Source organism: Sorex araneus, chromosome 2, assembly GCF_027595985.1.
Source record: "Sorex araneus isolate mSorAra2 chromosome 2, mSorAra2.pri, whole genome shotgun sequence".
NCBI classification, from domain to species: Eukaryota; Metazoa; Chordata; class Mammalia; order Eulipotyphla; family Soricidae; genus Sorex; species Sorex araneus.
The window spans coordinates 137741427-137762209 of record NC_073303.1 but is presented as its reverse complement, the minus strand read 5'-3'; the positions used below and the strand labels follow the sequence as shown (position 1 = coordinate 137762209).

Here is a 20783-nt window from a genome sequence, read left to right as displayed (position 1 = left end):
TTAAAGAGTATAAAGATTGTTATATTTCACCCAGGGATCGTTGAGCCCCTCCATACGAGATTACTAATGTGTTATTAAAGGTTGAGACTTGTGTGCTTATATATAAGTATATACATATATATATATATATATATATATATCTGAAAAAAAAATTTCCCAAGATTGTTTGCCTCCTACTTTGAACCCCATCAAGTATGGTGTGGCACTCTTGGAGTATGGGTAGGGTGTGTGGTATAAAGTGTCATGGCCGAGTCATCCAGGAATATGTTCACTCGTGGGTGAGGCACGGCCTGAGCATGTGGAGAGCGGCTGTGATCATGGCAGCAGTTGAGTTCTGGAAGTTCTTGGCTGATAGGGCCAGGTCCCTTGGGACATGGAGGGGTCTCACATGCTCCCCTCCAGGGTGCCCCAAATGAAACAGCCTGGCGTACGGTCTGGCGACATGGTTATGGGAAATGTCAAGTGTCTTCTGGGAGAAAAGGACATGCAACTCTGGATGGTGGCCAATGATAAAATTATCTGGCACCAGCCAGAGGTGGCTTATGGGCATGACTGCTGAGTTGCTGAAGGTAGGGGGATACGGGTGGAGGATCCCCATTCCTGGTCCTATTGAACCCAGAGTTCTCAGTCATAAAGTCATGCATACCTATGTTTTCTGGGAATTCACTTGTGGGTAAGGCTACACTTGGGCCGAGCCTCACCCACGAGTGTATGCTTTTTCCCTTTACTCTAAGAACATGGATGTGTAAGTTTTATTAAAAACTGGATCATGTCTGGGTCGGAGCAATAGAACAGTGGGTAGGATGCTTGCCTTGTACACGGCTCACCCGGCTTTGATCCCTGGCACCGTTCCACGCACTGCTGGAGTAATTCTTAAGTGCAGCACCAGGAGTAACCCCTGAACACTGCTGGGTGTGGCCCCCAAACAAACAAACAAACAAACAAATCTGAATCACGTCCTTGGTATTTTATTTTCAGTTTACTTGCAGTTGAGATAAATTAAAAAACTATGCTGTATCTCAATGACCATATTCATTCATGTCATAATTCCTGAAGAATATCAGGTTCAAGTATTAAACCTTTAAGTATAAGTATTTAAACCTTTGTATTCTTACACTTTTTTTTCATAATCACATGTGTTCATAATCACATAGAACAGTCATGGAAAATTTTGGTTTTGAGAGTTTAATAAAATAATTATTACTGGTTCCCTCCATTTGCTTGGCCCAGAAAATTATTAAATAACTAGAATTGTGTTTTTGATCCACCAGCTTTCTGTCTGACATCATGTCTTTTGCTTTGAAAGTATATTGGGTTACTGGACGCTAGTACTCAAAATGTATTGTAGAACAATGAAAGGAAGAGCAAAAGAAACAGTAGAAAACAGAATACAAACAAAACAGTAAGTTTTACTTAGCTATATTCTTAATACATATCAAGCCACACACTCTAAAGCAATTGCTCTTCTCACCACTTTTTTTTTTTTTTTTTTTTACCTGAAACACCTCTGCAAAGTAATTACCGCAGAAGGAAGCTTCTTTAATCTCTTTCTAGTTTGGAAACCCTTCCAATAGGCTTGGATCACGCAAGCTGCTCGATGTAGTTTCTGAAATGAAAGGCTAGAATAAGCTGAGATATCTCTAAAAAAGTCTTCCTATCGGGTCTCTGCAAGAACTAGTATAAGTTAGGTAGGAAGTAAAATTTTTATTTTACTGCTCCTAATGCTGGTAAGATAGTATAGTGGATAAGGCCTTACACATGGCAGATCCAGGTTCAATTCCTAGCACCCTTCCTGAGCACAACAGGAGTGATCCCTGAGTGTAGAGCCAGGAGTATGGCCCTCAAAACAAAATTAAAAAAAAATTTCTTTTTTCATATCTCCAGGATAGAGATGGCCTAAAGATTGCTAAGCCTCCAAAAAGAAGCATTATGGGCTGAGGCAATATTAGAACACATCCAAGAAAAAAATCTGATTAGCTCTAAATTCTTCTGATTAGTCTTACTTCTATAACCCTTTCAACAATTTCCTAATTCTCTACTGTTCTGACTTGTTCTTTGCTTGATTTACAGTTATTGAGGGTTTTCAGGTTCTGAGGGACATCTGTACAGGCTAAAAAAAAAAATCACAAACAATACTTCCCCATAAAACTATGGCAGTTCTAAATATTAAAGAGAAGATAAGTAAAGAAATGGGAGATTTAGGAGGCTACCACTATTTAGTATTAATTTGCTATTAAAATGTTTACATTTTGAGATGTTCACAAATGCTTATACACAAATTATTTCTTAATTTAATACCTGCTCTTGTAGTTCCTGATAGCCCTTAGGGCTTAAAAGGTCAATGAGCTGTCTAAGTTCTTGAATAAACTCTGTTCCAGTTGCCTGTTTATTTAGTAGACTTCTGAGTCCTGAAATAGACAAAAATACAACTACTAGTTATTAGTATCACTGTATTCTTGTCATCCTGTTGCTCAACGAGTTGCTCTAGTGGGTGTCAGTAACGTCTCCATTTGTCCCTGTCACGATCAGGGTCAGGGGAATGAAGCCCATTATTGTTACTGTTTTTGGTATATCAAATACGCCACAGGTACTTTGCCAGGCTCTGCCATGCGAGATTCTGTAGATTCTGTAGAATCTCGCAGGATCTCACACAACTATTCGTAATAGAGTATAATCTTTTATCTAATCAGCATTATTCAGTGATTAAAAAGTGGTTTAGACAATGAGGCAGAGGAAAGGGACATGAAAAAAGCAATCCCATTCACAATCGTGCCCCAGAAAATCAGGTACCTCGGAATCAGCTTAACCAAGGAAGTAAAAGACCTTTACAAAGAAAACTACATAACGCTACTCCATGAAATCAAAGAGGACATGAGGAAATGGAAACATATACCCTGCTCGTGGATAGGGAGAATCAATGTTGTCAAAATGGCAATACTCCCTAAAGCATTATACAGATTCAATGCGATCCCTATAAGTATACCCATGACATTCTTCAAAGAAATGGATCAAGCAATCCTAAAATTCATATGGAATAACAAACGTCCAAGGATAGCTAAAACAATTCTTGGGAAAAAGATGATGGGAGGCATCACCATCCCCAACCTCAAACTTTACTACAAAGCAGTAACAATTAAAACAGCATGGTACTGGAACAAAGGCAGAGCCGTAGACCAATAGAACAGGGTGGAATATCCCTACACACAACCCCAAATGTACGACCATCTAATCTTTGATAAGGGAGCAAGAGATGTGAAGTGGAGCAAGGAAAGCCTCTTTAACAAATGGTGCTGGCACAACTGGACAACCACATGCAAAAAAAATGGGTTTAGACCTTGACCTGACACCATGCACAAAAGTCAGATCAAAATGGATTAAAGACCTCAACATTAGACCACAAACCATAAGGTACATTGAAGACAAGGTCGGCGAAACCCTCCACGATATTGAAGATAAAGGTATCTTCAAAGGTGACACGGAACTAAGCAATCTAGTAAAAACAGAGATCAACAAATGGGACTACATTAAACTAAAAAGCTTCTGCACCGCAAGAGATACAGTGACCAGAATTCAAAGACTATCCACAGAATGGGAAAGGATATTTACACAATACCCATCAGATAAGGGGTTGATATCAATGGTATATAAAGCACTGGTTGAACTCTACAAGAAGAAAACATCCAACCCCATCAAAAAATGGGGCGAAGAAATGAAAAGAAACTTTACCAAGGAAGAAATACGAATGGCCAAAAGGCACATGAAAAAGTGCTCTGCATCACTAATCATCAGAGAGATGCAGATCAAAACAACTTTGAGATACCACCTCACACCACAGAGACTAGCACACATCCAAAAGAACAAAAGCAACCGCTGTTGGAGAGGATGTGGGGAGAAAGGGACCCTTCTTCACTGCTGGTGGGAATGCCGACTGGTTCAGCCCTTCTGGAAAACAATAAGGACGACTCTCAAAAAATTAGATATTGAATTCCCATTTGACCCAGCAATACCACTGCTGGGAATATATCCCAGAGAGGCAAAAAAGTACAATCGAAACAACATCTGCACATGTATGTTCATCGCAGCACTGTTTACAATAGCCAGAATCTGGAAAAAACCCGAATGCCCCAGAACGGATGACTGGTTGAGGAAACTTTGGTACATCTATACAATGGAATACTATGCAGCTGTTAGAAAAAAGGAGGTCAAGAATTTTGTAGTCAAGTGGATGGGCATGAAAAGTTTCATGCTGAGTGAAATGAGTCAGAAAGAGAGAGACAGACATAGAAAGATTGCACTCATCTATGGTATATAGAATAACAGAGTGGGAGACTAACACCCAAGAACTGTAGAGATAAGTACCAGGAGGTTGACTCCATGGCTTCGAGGCTGGCCTCACGTTCCGGGGAAAGGTCAACTCAGAGAAGCGATCACCAACTACATTGTAGTCGAAGGCCATGTGGGGGAAGGGAGTTGCGGGCTGAATGAGGGCTAGAGACTGAGCGCAGCGGCCACTCAACACCTTTATTGCAAACTACAACAGCTAATTAGAGAGAGAAAACAGAAGGGAATGCCTTGCCACAGTGGCAGGGTGGGGTGGGGGGGAGATGGGATTGGGTGGGTGGGAGGGACACTGGGTTTACGGGTGGTGGAGAATGGGCACTGGTGAAGGGATGGGTTCCAAACTTTGTATGAGGGAAGTATAAGCACAAAAGTGTATAAATCTGTAACTGTACCCTCACGGTGATTCTCTAATTAAAAATAAATAAATTAAAAAAAAAAAAAGATAAATCCAGAGATAAAATAAAAATCACTGTTCTGATTTAAAAAAAAAAAAAGTGGTTTAGAAGCAAATGAACACAGTAAGATTAATCAGATGATTTTTATTTTCCTTTTCTCAAAAATTTCTAGAACCGTCTTTAGGACAGTTCACTCCCCTAAGAGTTCTTATTTGCTTATTTGTGAGATCCGATGGAAAATACATCTAAAAAATATCTTTAATTTAAAAAAGGGGAGCAGACAAATCAGGGATGCACAAAGAAAGCACATGATTCACAAATGTGAGATCCTAGGTTCATTCAATCCCTGCCACCCTCCCGTGAAAAAACAAGGGTGGCAGAGTGGAATCCACTGTGATAACAGGTTTTTTTTCCATATGAATGTAATAAATACCTAAAACATGCATTAAAAAAAGGATATACTGAATAAAAAACTCCCTTGAAAGCAATTAAACATACTATTAGTGGTTATTAAGAGAAAACAAGTAAATTTACACACTGATGCATATAACTTAGACAAATGATTTCTAAACAAATATTTTAGAAGTGCTTTAGTATTAACATACTTTATTATCTTTTCAAAATAAACAGTAGTAACATAATGTACTTCTAGTTCATAATGAAATGATATACACTTTCAATATTGATAAATAAGACAGATATGAATCTTTCCATTCTTTATACTGTTCTCAAGAGTAAAATTCTCAGCGGTATTAGTAATTATAAAAGAAAGGGAGATGTATTGTTATGGTTAAAAGTCCTTCCTAAATATCTATGTTGAACATTTACATTTCTATAGTAGAAATCTAATTACAGAATTTGAAAAGTGTGTATCTGGCATAGTAACAACTAGAACACATTCATTTTCTCTACCTCTCTATTCCTATTCCTGAAATTGTGTAGTAATTACAATTACTGGTGCAGGATAAATTATCGACAAATAGTTTTAGTATTACCAAAAAATGCTTCATGCACTATTCAAAACAGCCAGAATCTGGAAACAACCTGAGTGCCTGAGGACAGACTAATGGATAAAGAAACTATTGCATATCTACACAATGGAATACTATGCAGCCTTTAGGAAAAATGAAACCATATAATTTCCCTATAAATGGATAGACAGGTAGAGTGAAATGAGTCAGAGGGAGAGGGACAGATATAGAATGATTATACTCATTGTGGTATATATAAAAAAATTAGTAGAGACTAATATCCAAGACCAGGGAAAACAGGAGCTAGAAAGACTGGTCAATGACTGGAATCTACTATAAGTGTGTGTGAGGCAGAGGGTAAGTAAGATATAGAAGGGATAAGTATGACAATAATAGTTGGAAATGATCACTCTGGACAAGAACTGAGTGTTAAAAGTAGGTAAAGGGCTATACTATACATGATAGCCTTTCAGTATCTGTATTGTAAATCATAATGCCTAAAATGAGTGAGAGAGAGGGAGGGGAGAGAGAGAAAGGGAGAGAGTGGGAGGGAGGGTGGGAGAGGGAAGGAGGAGGAGAAAAAGAGAAAGAGGGAGGGAGGGGGAGAGAGAAGAAAAGTGCCACAGAGGCAGGCTGAGAGGTTGATGGGAGGAAAACTGGGGACACTGGTTGGTGGTGGGAAATATACACTGGTGGAGGGATGGGTGTTGCAACACTGTAAAACTGAAACCTAATCATGAACAGCTTTGTAAGGGTCTATCTCACAGTGATTTGATAAAAAAAAAAAGTCTATTGAAAATTTTAAAAATGCATCAGGGGTTACTCTTTAAAAATTATTTTTTAAATACAACTGTAGTAAGTATATATATGTATTTTTTCTTTTGGATCACACCCGGCGATGCACAGGGGTTACTCCTGACTCTGCACTCAGGAATTACCCCTGGTGGTACTCAGGGAACCACATGGGATGCTGGGAATCAAACCCTGGTCAGCTGCGTGCAAGGCAAATGGCCTACCCGTTGTGCTATTGCTCCAGCCTGTAATAAGTATATATACATCATCATCATCATCATCATCATCATCCCGTTGATTATTAAATTTCTCCAGTGGTCTCAGTAATTTCTCCATTTTCCTAGCCCTGAGATTTTAGAAGCCTCTCTTTACTCATCCTTTCCAATGGTGCCGCATTGGAGGCTCTCTCAGGGCCAGGGAAATGAGACCCATCATTGTTAATAGTTTTGGCATATGAATATGCCACAGGGAGTTTGCGAGGCTCTCCCATGTGGGCAGGGAACTCTCGATAGCTTGCCAGGTTCTCCCTGAACTAGACTATAAGATGTCTACTTATATATGGGAGCTTGGTTTTATAGTCTCTGGCTGTTGACCATTGGTGGGATTACACGGCGCCAGGGGCAGTCCCTGGGTGTGACCACCTAGCTACTGGAAAATGGAGAATCTGGGCGGGAGAGGCCCAGTCCCGATAAGAGCAGACTTGGAGGTCTCAGCCCTGGATCCTATACACCTGGGTTCCTCTGCAGGTTCTTTCATGCGTGAGGCTTGTCTGAAAGTGTGGAGAGGGGCCTTGAGCATGGCTGTGGCTAGGATGAGGAGGTCTTTGGCCTCAGGAGCTCTGCTTGGGGTGGGGAGAGAAACTGAAGCCCACCCCCTCCGAGGTGGACAGCCAGATACAGGGGCAAGAGACTCTCTTATATACTATATATATAGTAAACTAAAAGTCCATTTTCACATCTTGCTGAAAAAAAGCCAAATATTTTAATTAATTCATGGCTTTGATTCACAAAGATAAATTTTTTTTTACATCTTGCCTGACAATTGAACAAAAATACCTGTGTTATTTTGAGTAAATAACTATTTTCCCAATGCTTCTGTTTCCACTTCTAAGAGCATTCCACAGGGCTGCCATAGAATTATTATATTATTAATTTAAAAATATTTTATTTTCAGCATTGTGGTTTAAAAATTGTTAATAGTAGGATTTTATGCATAAAACATTCCAGTACTAGAATAGATTATTTTAATGTACATATTCAGTATCGTGTCTAAATTATAAAGATAATTAAAGTGAAAGGTAACTGGAGCAGCTATACATTGAAATTTGTTCATTCTCAAATTTTCTGAATTTTAGGATATTTACATATGCTTGAGCTTTGATGACCATAGAGATAAATTTCATTTCTGAACAACAGTAGTGAAGAGGCTTAGAGTACAGGCTGATGCAAAGTCAAAAGGGCTGTCAATAACTCAAACACAGCTTCGTCTTTATTTTCCAGCCTTGGTAAGGTTACCAATCTTCCTGGTCATTACTTTTTACAGTATATGGTATATTCAACAGTAACCTTTTTGTCAGAGGAGTATTTATTCATTGTAATCGCATCAACAAAGTGCCATCTGCTGAAACATGAAGATAGCTTGTTCACATAAAGTCTTGATCTTAAACAGCTATTTGCTGTGATACTTCATTGATTTTTTAAAAAGAAATTTGAATTTTGTCTTCTGTAAACAAATGATGTTATTTGTCAAAAATGTAAGTCAATAAATGTGTCAATAGTGATGTCATTTTTGAAAACCTTAAGAAAAAATGTATGCATACCTTTGTAGCAGGCACTTAGTCTCAGTAAAATCAAAATTTCCTGATGAGATTCAGCCATCAACAGTAGAAGCTTGGTAGCAGTACTTCTTATGACTGGACTAGAAGTTGACAAAAGCTTGAAAATAATTTCATCTAAAATTGAATGCAGGATTTTTCCTTCTATTCTGAGTAAATCACCACTACATAGAAAAGAAAAAGAATGTACCATTACTAATTAATGCACAGGCATCATTAACAAATTAAAGATAATAAGCTTAGTAAAATAACACCTAACCATGGCTTGAACCGAGAAGATAAAAATTAAATATATATATATATGTTGTGAGAATTAGTACATCAAATCAATTGATATTTATTGAATTTCTATATTACAAGATATCATGCTAGGTAAAATGGGGAATATAAAAATTGCTAAAGGCTGCTCTCAGAAAAGTCTGTAATCAAATTGTGAATTAAAGGTTAATGTGCAAAATATTAAATCAAAGGTTTCAAAGATAATGAGATCTTTGAATAGAATAAAATCACAAGAAAGTACAAGCCTCATTGTTTAATGATGTATAGACAAAATGTTATATAATTTGCTATAAACTTAATATAGGAGAAATTTTGATTTTCCTTCATTACACTAACAACTTCACCTTCCATTACTGGTGTCACAAAAAATTAGCTAAAACAGAAATATTCTAAAGGGAGACTACTGAATATCCTTTACTCACTCCCATAGGATCATGTTCACTATTTATTAGAATATTTTGTAATTCTGTAAAATTAATTAGAAGTTAGCTGAGAAAGTAAATAGTGGCAATGGTTATTATCTGAGAGTAATGAGTACAGAATCTTAACTATATAAATGGCTTTTTTCAATAGAAAATGCAACCCTAAAGATTATTTTGTGCCTTAAAAGACCTTAATCATTCTGTAACCTAACAACAAATTCATTTCTAGATTCCTTTTCAAGACCACCTCTTCATTTCCTTTTCTCAAATTCTTCTACTTCTAAAAAATTTAAGTACGTTTCTACAAAGTATTCACATTCTCTTTGAACCTATATAAACAGCTTTTGCAGTTCTAATTAATGAGTAAGTGAAAATTTTGTTAATTTTATATTGTGTAAGGATCAACTTAAATTTTTTTAAGTTTATGCCTTAGCAACTATTCAAACAAAATAACGACTTCAAGAAAAAGAGATCAAGTATTAGATGATCATACATTTGGGGTTGTGTAGCTCTGCCTTTGTTCCAGTACCATGCTGTTTTAATTGTTACTGCTTTGTAGTCGAAACAGAGATAAACAAATGGGACTACACTAAACTAAAAAGCTTCTGCACCGCAAAAGATACAATGACTAGAATACAAAGACCATCTACAGAATGGGAAAGGATATTCACCCAATACCCATCAGATAAGGGGTTGATATCAAGGGTATATAAGGCACTGGTTGAACTCTACAAGAAGAAAATATCCAACACCATCAGAAAATGGGGCAAAGAAATGAACAGAAACTTTCCCAATGAAGAGATATGAATGGCCAAAAGGCATGTGAAAAAGTGCTCTACATCACTAATCATCAGGGAGATGCAGATCAAAACAACCATGAGATACCACCTTACACCACAAAGACTGGCACACATCCAAAAGAACAAAAGCAACCGCTGTTGGAGAGGATGTGGGGAGAAAGGGACCCTTCTACACTGCTGTTGGGAATGCCGACTGGTTCAACCCTTTTGGAAAACAATATGGACGCTTCTCAAAAAATTAGAAATTGAGCTCCCATTTGACCCAGCAATACCACTGCTGAAAATATATCCCAAAGAAGCAAAAAAGTATAGTCGAAATGATATCTGCACTTATATGTTCATCGCAGCACACTGTTTACAATAGCCAAAATCTGGAAAAAAACCCGAGTGCCCTAGAACAGATGACTGGCTAAAGAAACTTTGGTATATCTATACAATGGAATACTATGCAGCTGTTAGAAAAAATGAGGTCATGAACTTTGCATATAAGTGGATCAACATGGAAAGTATCATGCTAAGTGAAATGAGTCAGAAAGAGAGACAGACATAGAAAGATTGCACTCATCTGTGGAATATAAAATAACAGAGTAGGAGCAGTTGACTCCATGGCTTGGAAGCTGGCCTCACATTCTGGGGAAAAGGCAGCTCAGATAGAGAAGGGAACAGTAAGTAAAATGTGGTTGGAGGCCACACGGGAGAAGGGTGATGCGTGCTGAAAGTAGACTAGAGACTGAACACAATGGCCACTCAACACCCCTATTGCAAACCACAACACCCAATTGGAGAGAGAGAACAAAAGGGAATACCCTGCCACAGAGGCAGGGTGGGGTGGGGGGAGATGATTTTGGGGGGTGGGAGGCATGCTGGGTTTATTGGTGGTGGAGAAAGGGCACTGGTGAAGGGATGGGTTCTCGAACATTGTATGAGGAAAATATGAGCACGAAAATGTATAAATATGTAACTGTACCCTCACAGTGATTCACTAATTAAAAAATAAATTAATTTAAAAAAAGAAAGAAAAAGAGATCAGTATCCTATCCTAAATTTAAAACAATCACAAGATTGAAAGAGACGTTAGAGCTGTAGAGAATATATAGGAAGATGCACGGAGCTGACTGGGGGGAAGGAAAGGACTTTAAAGGTCATCCAACATCCAATACATTTATGTGGAAAAATCTTTTTGACATCTCTTCCTGTGTACTTTGATTCTTATTACTATTCTTATTCTATTACTTATTCCTAATATGTGGCCCTATTTTCACTAAAACATTCAACATTCTCAAACTGTTCAAAATTCAGATCAGAATCAATTCTTTCAGAAAGTGTCTCCCCCCCGCCACCCGCCAGTACACACACATGCACCCACTGGAGTGTGCACAAGACACACACACACGCACACACACACACACACACTCTCTGATCACTTCTTTAACATATATCCCACAAAGTTCACAGCATGTTGTAACAACAGTTTAAGTGAATTTATTTGTTTGTTTGTTTATTTATTTATTAATTATTTTTGGCCATAACCAGCTGTGCTCAGGACTTAGTCCTGGCTCTGCATTTAGGGATCAATCCAGGGACTGAACCCGAGTCAGCCATGTGTAGGCAAGTGCTTCACTCACTGTACTCTTTCCAAGCTCAGTTCAAGTATTTTAAAATACTTTCTCAAAAGAGAAAGGATAAAATACTCGTGTCCAGATTCTAAAGAGTCTCTGTAGAGTACAACCACCTTATCTTTCTACATGTTTTTCTTATCATAACTTCCTTTTCTTTACTTCCCCATCTTTTACTTATTTCTCAAATCACTGCACCTGGTTTTTTGACTCACTACTAAAACTGTCCCTGATATGATCTCATTTACATAATTTCCCAAATGCCAAATCACATGTTTAACACTAAGTGCTTATTTTTCTTTATCCCTCTACACCTGATGTCCTGTGCCTGCAGATTCTTTTAAACAATGTTCTTCTCTCGCCACCCCATAGATTTATAACTACATTTACTCAGTCTTCTTCATGGCTCCCCTCCTCCAGTATACTCCTTAAAATTTATCCTACAGGACTCCATTTCAGACCATTTCCTTTTTATTCTATTTGTATTTGCAAATGAGTTCACCATCTGTCAGGTTTTATACTATGATTTATAGGCTAATGATCTGTAACTCTTATTTATATCTTAGTAAACTTTAGAGCAATCAAGGCTTTGGCACTATATAACTGCTATGAAAACTGTACAAATCTTTGTATAGCTAAGTGCTTTCATTTCTCTCGGGTAGGTAACAGAATGCAATGGATGGGTAGATTGTGCAATTAGCTTCAAAAACTGCCAAACAAGCCAGGCCAAGGGGATAGCTCAAATGGCTGGAGTTCATACTGTGCAAAAGTGACTATCATTTCACAATGTTCATCAGCAGTATTTGTGTTTCTTACATTTTATTTTCTGTACTTGTCATTCATACATATTCTTTTATCAAGTATTTATATTTTTAAAAATTTTGAGAACCTTTAAAATACATCTTGGAATCAAGTACTTTAGAAATGGATAGTAAATATTTCTTGCTAGTCTGTGGCTTGTCTTCACTCTTGTAGATAGTCTAAAAGAGCAAGTGTAAAATTTTGAAGATGTCTTCAGCACTTCTTTGTTCACTGCAGCACTGTTCATAAGAGCCAGAATCTGGAAACAACTCAAGTGCCCAAGAACAGACTGGTTAAAGGAACTTTGGTACATCTACACAATGGAATACTATGCAGCTGTTAGAAAGACAAAGTCATAAAATTTGCTTATAAGTGGAGAGACATGGAGAGTATCATGCTAATTAAAATGAGTCAGAAAGAGAGGGAGAGACATAGAATGACTGCACTCATTTGTGGAATATAAAATAACATAATAGGAGACTAACACCCAAGGACAGTAGAGATACAGACCAGGAAGATTGCTCCACAGTTGGAAGCCTGCCTAATGAACTGGAGGAAAAGGCAGTTGGGATAGAGAAGGGATCATTAAGTCAATGATGATTGAAGGGATCACTCAGGATGGGAGATGTATGCTGAAAGTGATAAAGAACCAAACGTGGTAGCCTCTCAGTATCTGTATTGCAAACTATAATGCCCCAAAGTAGAAAGAGAGTAAGAAGGAAATTGTTTGTCATAGAGACAGGGGGCAGAGTGGGGTAGGAGTGGTGGGAGGTATACTGGGGACATTGGTGGTGGAAAATGTACATTAGTGGAGGGATGGATGTTCAATCATTGTATGACTGAAACTCAATCATGAAAGCTTTATAACTGTATCTCATGGTGATCAATTAAAAAAAAGTAATGCCATCACAGGAAAAATAAAAATAAAACTGGAGATGTTTAATTTACCTAATTCTTCAATGATTGGTAAATTTTACTTTTGGTGTCATATAAAAGAATTAAAAGAGTATAAAATTCTAGTGAGCTGGTTTCTTCAGTATTTTAAATGTTTATTCTTATTTAATTTATTTTTATTGAATCATTGCAAGATATAGTTACAAAACTTTTATGTTTGAGTTTCAGTCATACAATGATCGAACCACCAATACCGTCCCCAGTATTCTCCCCCACCCCCATCTCACCCTCCTGCCTCTATGGCAGACAATTTCCTTCTTACTTTCTACTTTTGGGCATTATGGTTTGCAATACAGATACTGAGAGCCTATCATGTTTGGTCCTTTATCTACTTTCATCACACATCTTCCATCCTGAGTGATCCCTTCAAACGTATTGACTTACTGATCCCTTCTCTGTTCCAGCTGCCTTCTCCCCCAGCTCATGAGGCAGGCTACCAACCATGGAGCAATATTCCTGGCCCTATCTCTACCTACTGTCCTTGGGGGTCAGTCTCATGTTATTTTATATTCCACAATTGAGTGCAGTCATTCTATGTCTGTCCCCCTCTTTCTGACTCATTTCACTTAGCACAATACTCTCCAGGACCATGCACTTATATGCAAATTTCATAACTTCATCTTTCCTAACAGCTGCATAATATATCATTGTGTACACGTACCAAAGTTTCTTTAATCAGCTGTCTGTTCTCAGGCACTCAAGTTGTTTTGATTCTGGCTATTGTGAACAGGGCTGCAATGAACAAACAGCTGCAGATGTCATTTCTACTGTGCTTTTTTGCACCCTTGGAATATATTCCCAGAAGTGATATTGCTGCAACATATGGAAGCGCAATCTCTAGGTTTTTTTTTTTTTTGCTTTTTGGGTCACACCCAGCGATGCACAGGGGTTACTCCTGACTCTGCACACAGGAATCATCCCCTGGCAGTGCTCAGGGGACCATATGGGACGCTGGGAATCACACCGGGTCAGCCAGGTGCAAGGCAAAGGCCCTACCCGCTGTGCTATTTCTCCTGCCCGTAATCTCTAGTTTTTAATGAACATATTGTTTTCCAGAAAGGCTAGACCAGTCGGCATTTCCACCAACAGTGAAAGAGCATCTCTTTCTCCCCACATCCATGCCAACACTGGTTGCTTTTGTTCTTTTGAATGTGTGCCAGTCTCTGTGGTGTGAGATGATATCTCATTGTTGTTTTGATTTGCATCTCCCTGATGATCAGCAATGTAGACCATTTTTTTCATGTGCCTTTTGGCCATCTGTATTTCCTTTTTAGAAAGCTTCTGTTCATTTCTTCTGCCCATTTTTTTTTTTTATGGGGCTGGAGGTTTTTTTTTTATTGTACAATTCTACTAGTGCCTTGAAGTAATTAAAACAGCATAGCATTGGGCTAGAAACAGACCCACAGTCCAATGGAACAGAATTGAATATTCGGTAACAGACTTTCAAATATATTAACAGTTAATCTTTGATAAAGGAGCAAGAAATGTGAAGTGGAACAAGAAAGCCTCTTCAACAAGTGGTGCTGGGAAAACTGGACAGCTATCTGCAAAAAATGAACACTGACCTATGTCTAATGCCAGGCACAAAAGTCAGATCAAAGTGGACTAAAGACCTCAATATCAGATCTGAATCCATAAGGTACATGGAGGAAAATGGAGGCAGAAGCCTCCATGACATTGAAGCTATAAGCATCCTTAAGGATGCAAAACCACTGACCAAGCAAGTGGAAACAAGCATAAACAAATCTTAAATCTTCTGCACCTCAAAACAAACACTGACCAAAATACAGAGAAAGCCCATGGAGTGGGAAAGAATATTTGTCCAATACCCATCTAAATGTTTCTCAAATGTCTTTACTTCTATAGTTTTTAATAATAAAGTGACTATTATCCTTAGCTTTGTCTTTTCCTTCCCCTCACACCCTTCATAGTTGCTTTTAAGATGATCTCTTTTCATCTGGCTTAATCACAATCTTCCTTGGCATAGAATTTTCCTTATATATGTTGGTCTTGTGGTTTTATGAAAAGTTACAACCTGAAAGATAGTTTTCATCAAATGTGGAAGGTGTCAGGTTATATTTCTTCTGACTCTACTTTCTCCTTTAGGTATTCTAATTATGACCATATAATGCTGCTTGAAGTAGTCCAAGACATGCTTTTTTTCTCTATTTTTTTGATTCCCAACCTATTTAATTTGGGGTAGTTTCTGTATCTTCAAGTTCACTAATTTATAATATGAATCTTTTTTTTCTGGCAGGCATGGGTTGATTGCTGCCTACCAGAAAAGTTGCACAGGGGGACCAGGGGCAACTCAAGATAATACTCAGGAAACCAAACCAGTAGTTCAATGTGAGGGACTAAAAATGCAGTGCTGCTCAGACACCTCCAGTACTACACCTGCTAGTGCCTGGGAACCATATTGAGCCAGGACTGAACCTTATACTAGCCCCAATGTGAATCTTCTTTTAAAACAGTTTTGCAATGCTTTTAATTATAGTTTAGATAACATGATTATAATAGTGTTAATACTTGTAGTTTTCGTGAACAAAGTTTTTTCATCTTATCACCAAAGTATCCAAGATCTTCTACCATTATCCTTTCATTACTTCTACTCAGAGTCTTCCTTCTTCTCAGTGCTTTTGTAAATTGAGTTTTGTAACCCAAGGCTAAACAAGGGTCTGTCATCATTTAATACTATCTACTTGTTTTCTCTCTATATACCACAGATGTGAGACTATTCAGTATTTGTTGTTCTCCTGACATTTCACTTTATATGATACTCCCTACAGTTTTATCCAAGTGGCAGTAAACCACAAGAGTTCATCTTTCCTTGAAGCTGTATAATATTCCTTTGAATATACACAAAATGAGGTTGAATCGTTTCTTTATTCATCTGTCATTGGACATCTAGGTTGTTTCCATAGACTGGATATTGTACCTACCACTGTAATCTAACATAGGAGTGCATGTATCTTTTTACATGACTATTTCTGTGTTTTGGGGGTTGATGGCCAAGAAGTGGAATTGCTGGGTCAAATGGAAACTCTCCATACTCTTTTCCTAAGGCTGAATCAGATGACCTTCCCACCAACAGTGAATAAGGGTTCCTTTTCACCACATTACTGCCAACACTAGTTGTCTTCAGTCTTCTTGATACAGGCCACTATTACTGGTGTGATATGGCATCTCCTTTATCATTCTGATTTGCATTTCCCTGTGAAGCTGCTTTTAATTCTACCCAGTGTATTATTTTTCAATTGCAGACACTGCATTATTTCTATCTAGAAGTTCAGTCTGTGTTTACATTTTTCATTTCCACTTTATTTTTTATTTTTGAGGGTCCATATCCAGAGATGCTTAGGGCTTACTCGTTGTTATGAGCTCAGGGATCTTTCCTGGAGATTCTTGGAGAATCATATGTGGTGCCAGGATGACTATAGACAGGGCAAGCATCCTACCTTCTCTATCTCTCTGGCTCTCTATTCAACTTTTTGAACATAACAAATATAGCTGTTCTACTGGTTCAGTCTGTTATTTACATGCCAGTTGGTCATCTGAGTCTTCCCATGATGAATCCTGTTTTCCTACTTGTTCATATGTACTGTGTATGGGAATTTTATCTTCTTGGGAGCTGTATATTTTTGTTTCTAAAAATATTTTTTGAGGCCAGAAAAATAGTACAGGTGTCAAGGCACTTGCCTTGCAAGCAGTCAATCCAGTATAAACCCTAATTCAGCAGAGGGTACCCTAAACACCACCAGGAGAGATCCCTGAGCATTACCGGGTGTAGCCAAAAAAAACAAACCAAACCAAAAAACAAACAAAAACACCTAAAATATTTTTGGTGCTTGCTATTTATTTTGGTTTTCTGGGCCATACCCGGAGATGCTCAGAGCTCACTCCTGGCTCTGCACTCAAGAGATTACTCCTGCAATTGCTTGGGGGGCCATATAGGATACTGGGAATAGAACCCAGGTCAGGTCAACTTTGTGCAAAGCAAATGCCCTACCTGTTGTACTATTGCTCCAGCCCCAAGTTCTTCTTATGTCAAAATAATACATACAACTCATATACAGTGATTTTAGCAAAACCAATTATTATTATTTGGTCACGGTGTTGACCAAAAGTAAAAATTCTGGAAAATTTTATAAAATCAAGTAACACTCATCTGCCATATACTTTCCAGAATAGTTAAAATAATAGATTGTGTTTGAACATTGATGATATTTGAACATTGAGAGTTTATAGAAATGATCACTATATAGTACTGAGAAAGAAAAATAAGATAAAAAAGTCTATGATGTTAAGTAAGATTTACTTGTCCTTAAAAATCAATTAATGTCTATCCTCTCCTTCTGACTCATTTCACTCAGCATGATATTCTCCATGTCCATCCATTTATAAGCAAATTTCTTTTTTTTTGCTTTTTTGGTCACACCTGGCATTGCACAGGGGTTACTCCTGGCTCATGCACTCAGGAATTACTCCTGGCGGTACTCAGGGGACCATATGGGATGCTGGGGATCGAATCCGGACAGCTGCGTGCAAGACAAACACCCTATCTGCTGTGCTATTGCTCCAGCCCCATGCTTTTCCACTTTAAATCTGATAAAATTGCCTATATACTTTTCTTTTGCCCTTTATATGACCTGCACAATACAGAGCTTGCAGTTGCTAAATATATCATTAAGGAAAGATCCCAATAATTTTTCTTCTCTAAGTCATAGATTTTGTGTAAAATCTTTGTACCATAACATTTGATAATAAATTTTCAGTTTTTATTGTATTTTGCATTCATTTTTCTATAAGAACGATTATAGACTGTTAAGTCAAATAAAAATCAATGATTTCAGGAAAAATTGAAATAAAATTGGAAATAATTTTGATTTAAAAAGCATTTTATAAAATCAAGTCACCTGTTGATCTGTAGTATGTTCTGTAGTGTAGACAAGACCGTAGATCCTATTTGAACATTGTCAGTTTGAAGTAAGTGCAAGAAATGATCACTTTGTAATACTAAGAGAAGAAAGAAAGACTAAAATATAAATTCTGAAAATTTTATTAAATTGTAAGTTATCTTTTTCTTTAAAAATAAACTAAACCATGACCATGCCTATTAAACTTCTGTCTTTACATCCTTTATAATAAAGAACATTTTAAGGTATACGAAGTTTTAATAACTAAAAATAAACCATTCCACACTTATGAATAGTTAGAGTATATATAAAAACCAACCTCTTTATCACCCCTTAATTTGAAAATGTTTCCTAATTCTGAATCATTTTCTAGTTCATAAATTTTAGCAATTAAAATCAAATTTCCTTTCTTTTCTTTTTTTGGGGGGGGGTTTACATCCAGTGGTACTCAGGGCATCATATGTAATTGAACCCGATCTACTACATCATATGTAATTGAACCCAAGGCAAGAGCCCTACCCTCTGTACAATTTCTCTGTGCCCAAGATTATGAAGAAAAATAAATGTTACTGATGACCAAAGTACAGTTCTGATACACTTAAAAATTTTAATTATTATAAAATGTATCATGCTTGCTAGTATCTTAAGTAATAAAATTATTAATTGCAAGCAAAATTTATTTTAGTGGATTGTAATTTTTAAGCCCTGAGCATCTATTTATGAAGACATGGCATTGGATAAAAATACAAGGTATTAGAACAACCATTTCTTTATCTGCAAAACTACAAACAACATTCAAATTAGGTTCCCACTGAATGTCATTTTTTCATTCTCTTTTCCACTAACTGATCAAAAAATTTATTAAATCAGAATCAGATGAATTGCCAAGTGAACTCTCTGTGAGTAGTATACCAGCTTCTACACAACTTTACACTTTTCTGCTACATACTGAGTGGACATATTTGATTTCTTTCTTATACTAATTATGTCATTTATGTAGTCCAGCATCTATATATTTAATATGCAGTCCAATTTTATATTTATGTAGTCCAGTATTCCAAGAATTCATTAGATACCAAATTTTAAAAATGTTTAACAACTTCGAAAGATCATAAAAATAATTTCACTATTATTATTTCTATGGCTCTTAACTTTTATTACTTTAATAGCAATAAATTCTGTAGCTGGGATAAGTATATTCATCCTTTTTCTACTTAATAATCCTTTACTAGTAGTTTAGAATTATGTATTTTTATATAATAAAAAATTAAGCTAAAATTATTAAACAGTCATTCTTATTTTTTAGCTTTATGATCACTATATAACTTTGTTTTGTTTTTAAAAATGTACTTTTTCACAGTTTAGGTAACACGGTTGCAATACGATTAGTTTATGATACCGATGTACAAAGTTTCTGAAGCCCAAAGTACCCAATATCCTACAACAATTGCTTATGTTTCTTCTAGTCCATCTCTTCATTTCCCTCCACCCTTGCTTGTATCTAAGTTTTATAATTCAAGGCCAAGGGTTTGCCATAGCTTATAAGTCTTTATTCTGTTTTTATTTTTCTTCATTTATTTTTATTTTTTTATTCTGTTTTTCAAATGTAATCTGTTAAAGCTTTAATAATAAAGCTTTTAAGCATACATAAGTGTAAACAAAACAATGACTGCAGGTGCTAATCACTCAATCTTAACAATGACTAACTGGGGGTTGGAGAAATAGTATAGCAAGTACAGTGTTTGCCTTCCAAGTACCTGACCCAAATTTCATCACCAATAACCCATGGTCCCCTGAGCACCACCTGGAGTGATCACCTGTGCACAGAGCCAAGAGTAAGTCCTGAGCACTGACAGGTGGGTGTGGTACAAATATAAAAAATTTATCAAGCTATCCTCAATCTTATTTTACCTTTATTTGTAGTTATCTTATTTTACCTTCCCCATTTATTTGAAGTAAACCCAAGACACTGTTATATCCATAATATTTTAATACATGTTTTCAGATATATGACTTATTAAAACATAAATACTAAAAAATAAAACACTGTCTAACCAAAAACATTACTAATAATCTCGGTTCTTTAATTTTATCAAGTTATCCAGTCAGTACACCTATTTCCAATTATACTGAATTTGTGGGGATGGGAGAAATGTCTCAACTGAGAGACCCATCCTCAGAAGACCCAAGGTTCCTTCTCAGTGATTCTTGGCCAACTGATCTGGCAGTTGAAAGCAAAAACCTGACGATGTGGTGCTGGGAATTATCCTGGTTACACCTGAGTGCTAGCTGCATGTAAGGTATGCACCTTAACTCTTGTACTAACTTTCTAGCCCCTGTATTGTGAATTTTTAAGTCTGTTTTAATCAAGGTCCAAGTAAGATTCACACACTGTAATAGGTTATTTTTCAGATATTTTTAAATCTGTGGAATTCTATCATTTTCTTGCAATTTATTTGTTGATAAAACTTAAAACTGTTATACTAGCTTCTGAAAGTCAGGTTTCGCTATCTGTATCTCTGGTGTATAATTTAATATTTCTCCAAGAACTGGTAGTTGAAACTATAGAGGACTAAAAAGATTCGGGTTTGAATTTTGGCATATATACTCTATATACTCTATGTTAAGATAAGCCATTAGGAGTAACTAATGTCTGGTTGCT

At 36.9% G+C, this 20783-nt stretch overlaps 1 protein-coding gene across 2 annotated transcripts in view; it reads right to left on the bottom strand.

The window, feature by feature from the left end:
* Positions 1-20783, bottom strand: part of IQCB1 (IQ motif containing B1) — a 67519-nt gene that overhangs the window by 23277 nt on the left and 23459 nt on the right. For both annotated transcript variants that reach the window (XM_055129259.1, XM_055129260.1), the window contains exons 6-9: positions 18122-18221; positions 8319-8497; positions 2299-2408; positions 1497-1606 (exon numbers count right to left, since the gene is read on the bottom strand). In XM_055129259.1, the coding sequence (XP_054985234.1) occupies positions 1497-1606; positions 2299-2408; positions 8319-8497; positions 18122-18221 (499 nt within the window). The remainder of the gene's footprint in view (positions 1-1496; positions 1607-2298; positions 2409-8318; positions 8498-18121; positions 18222-20783) is intronic.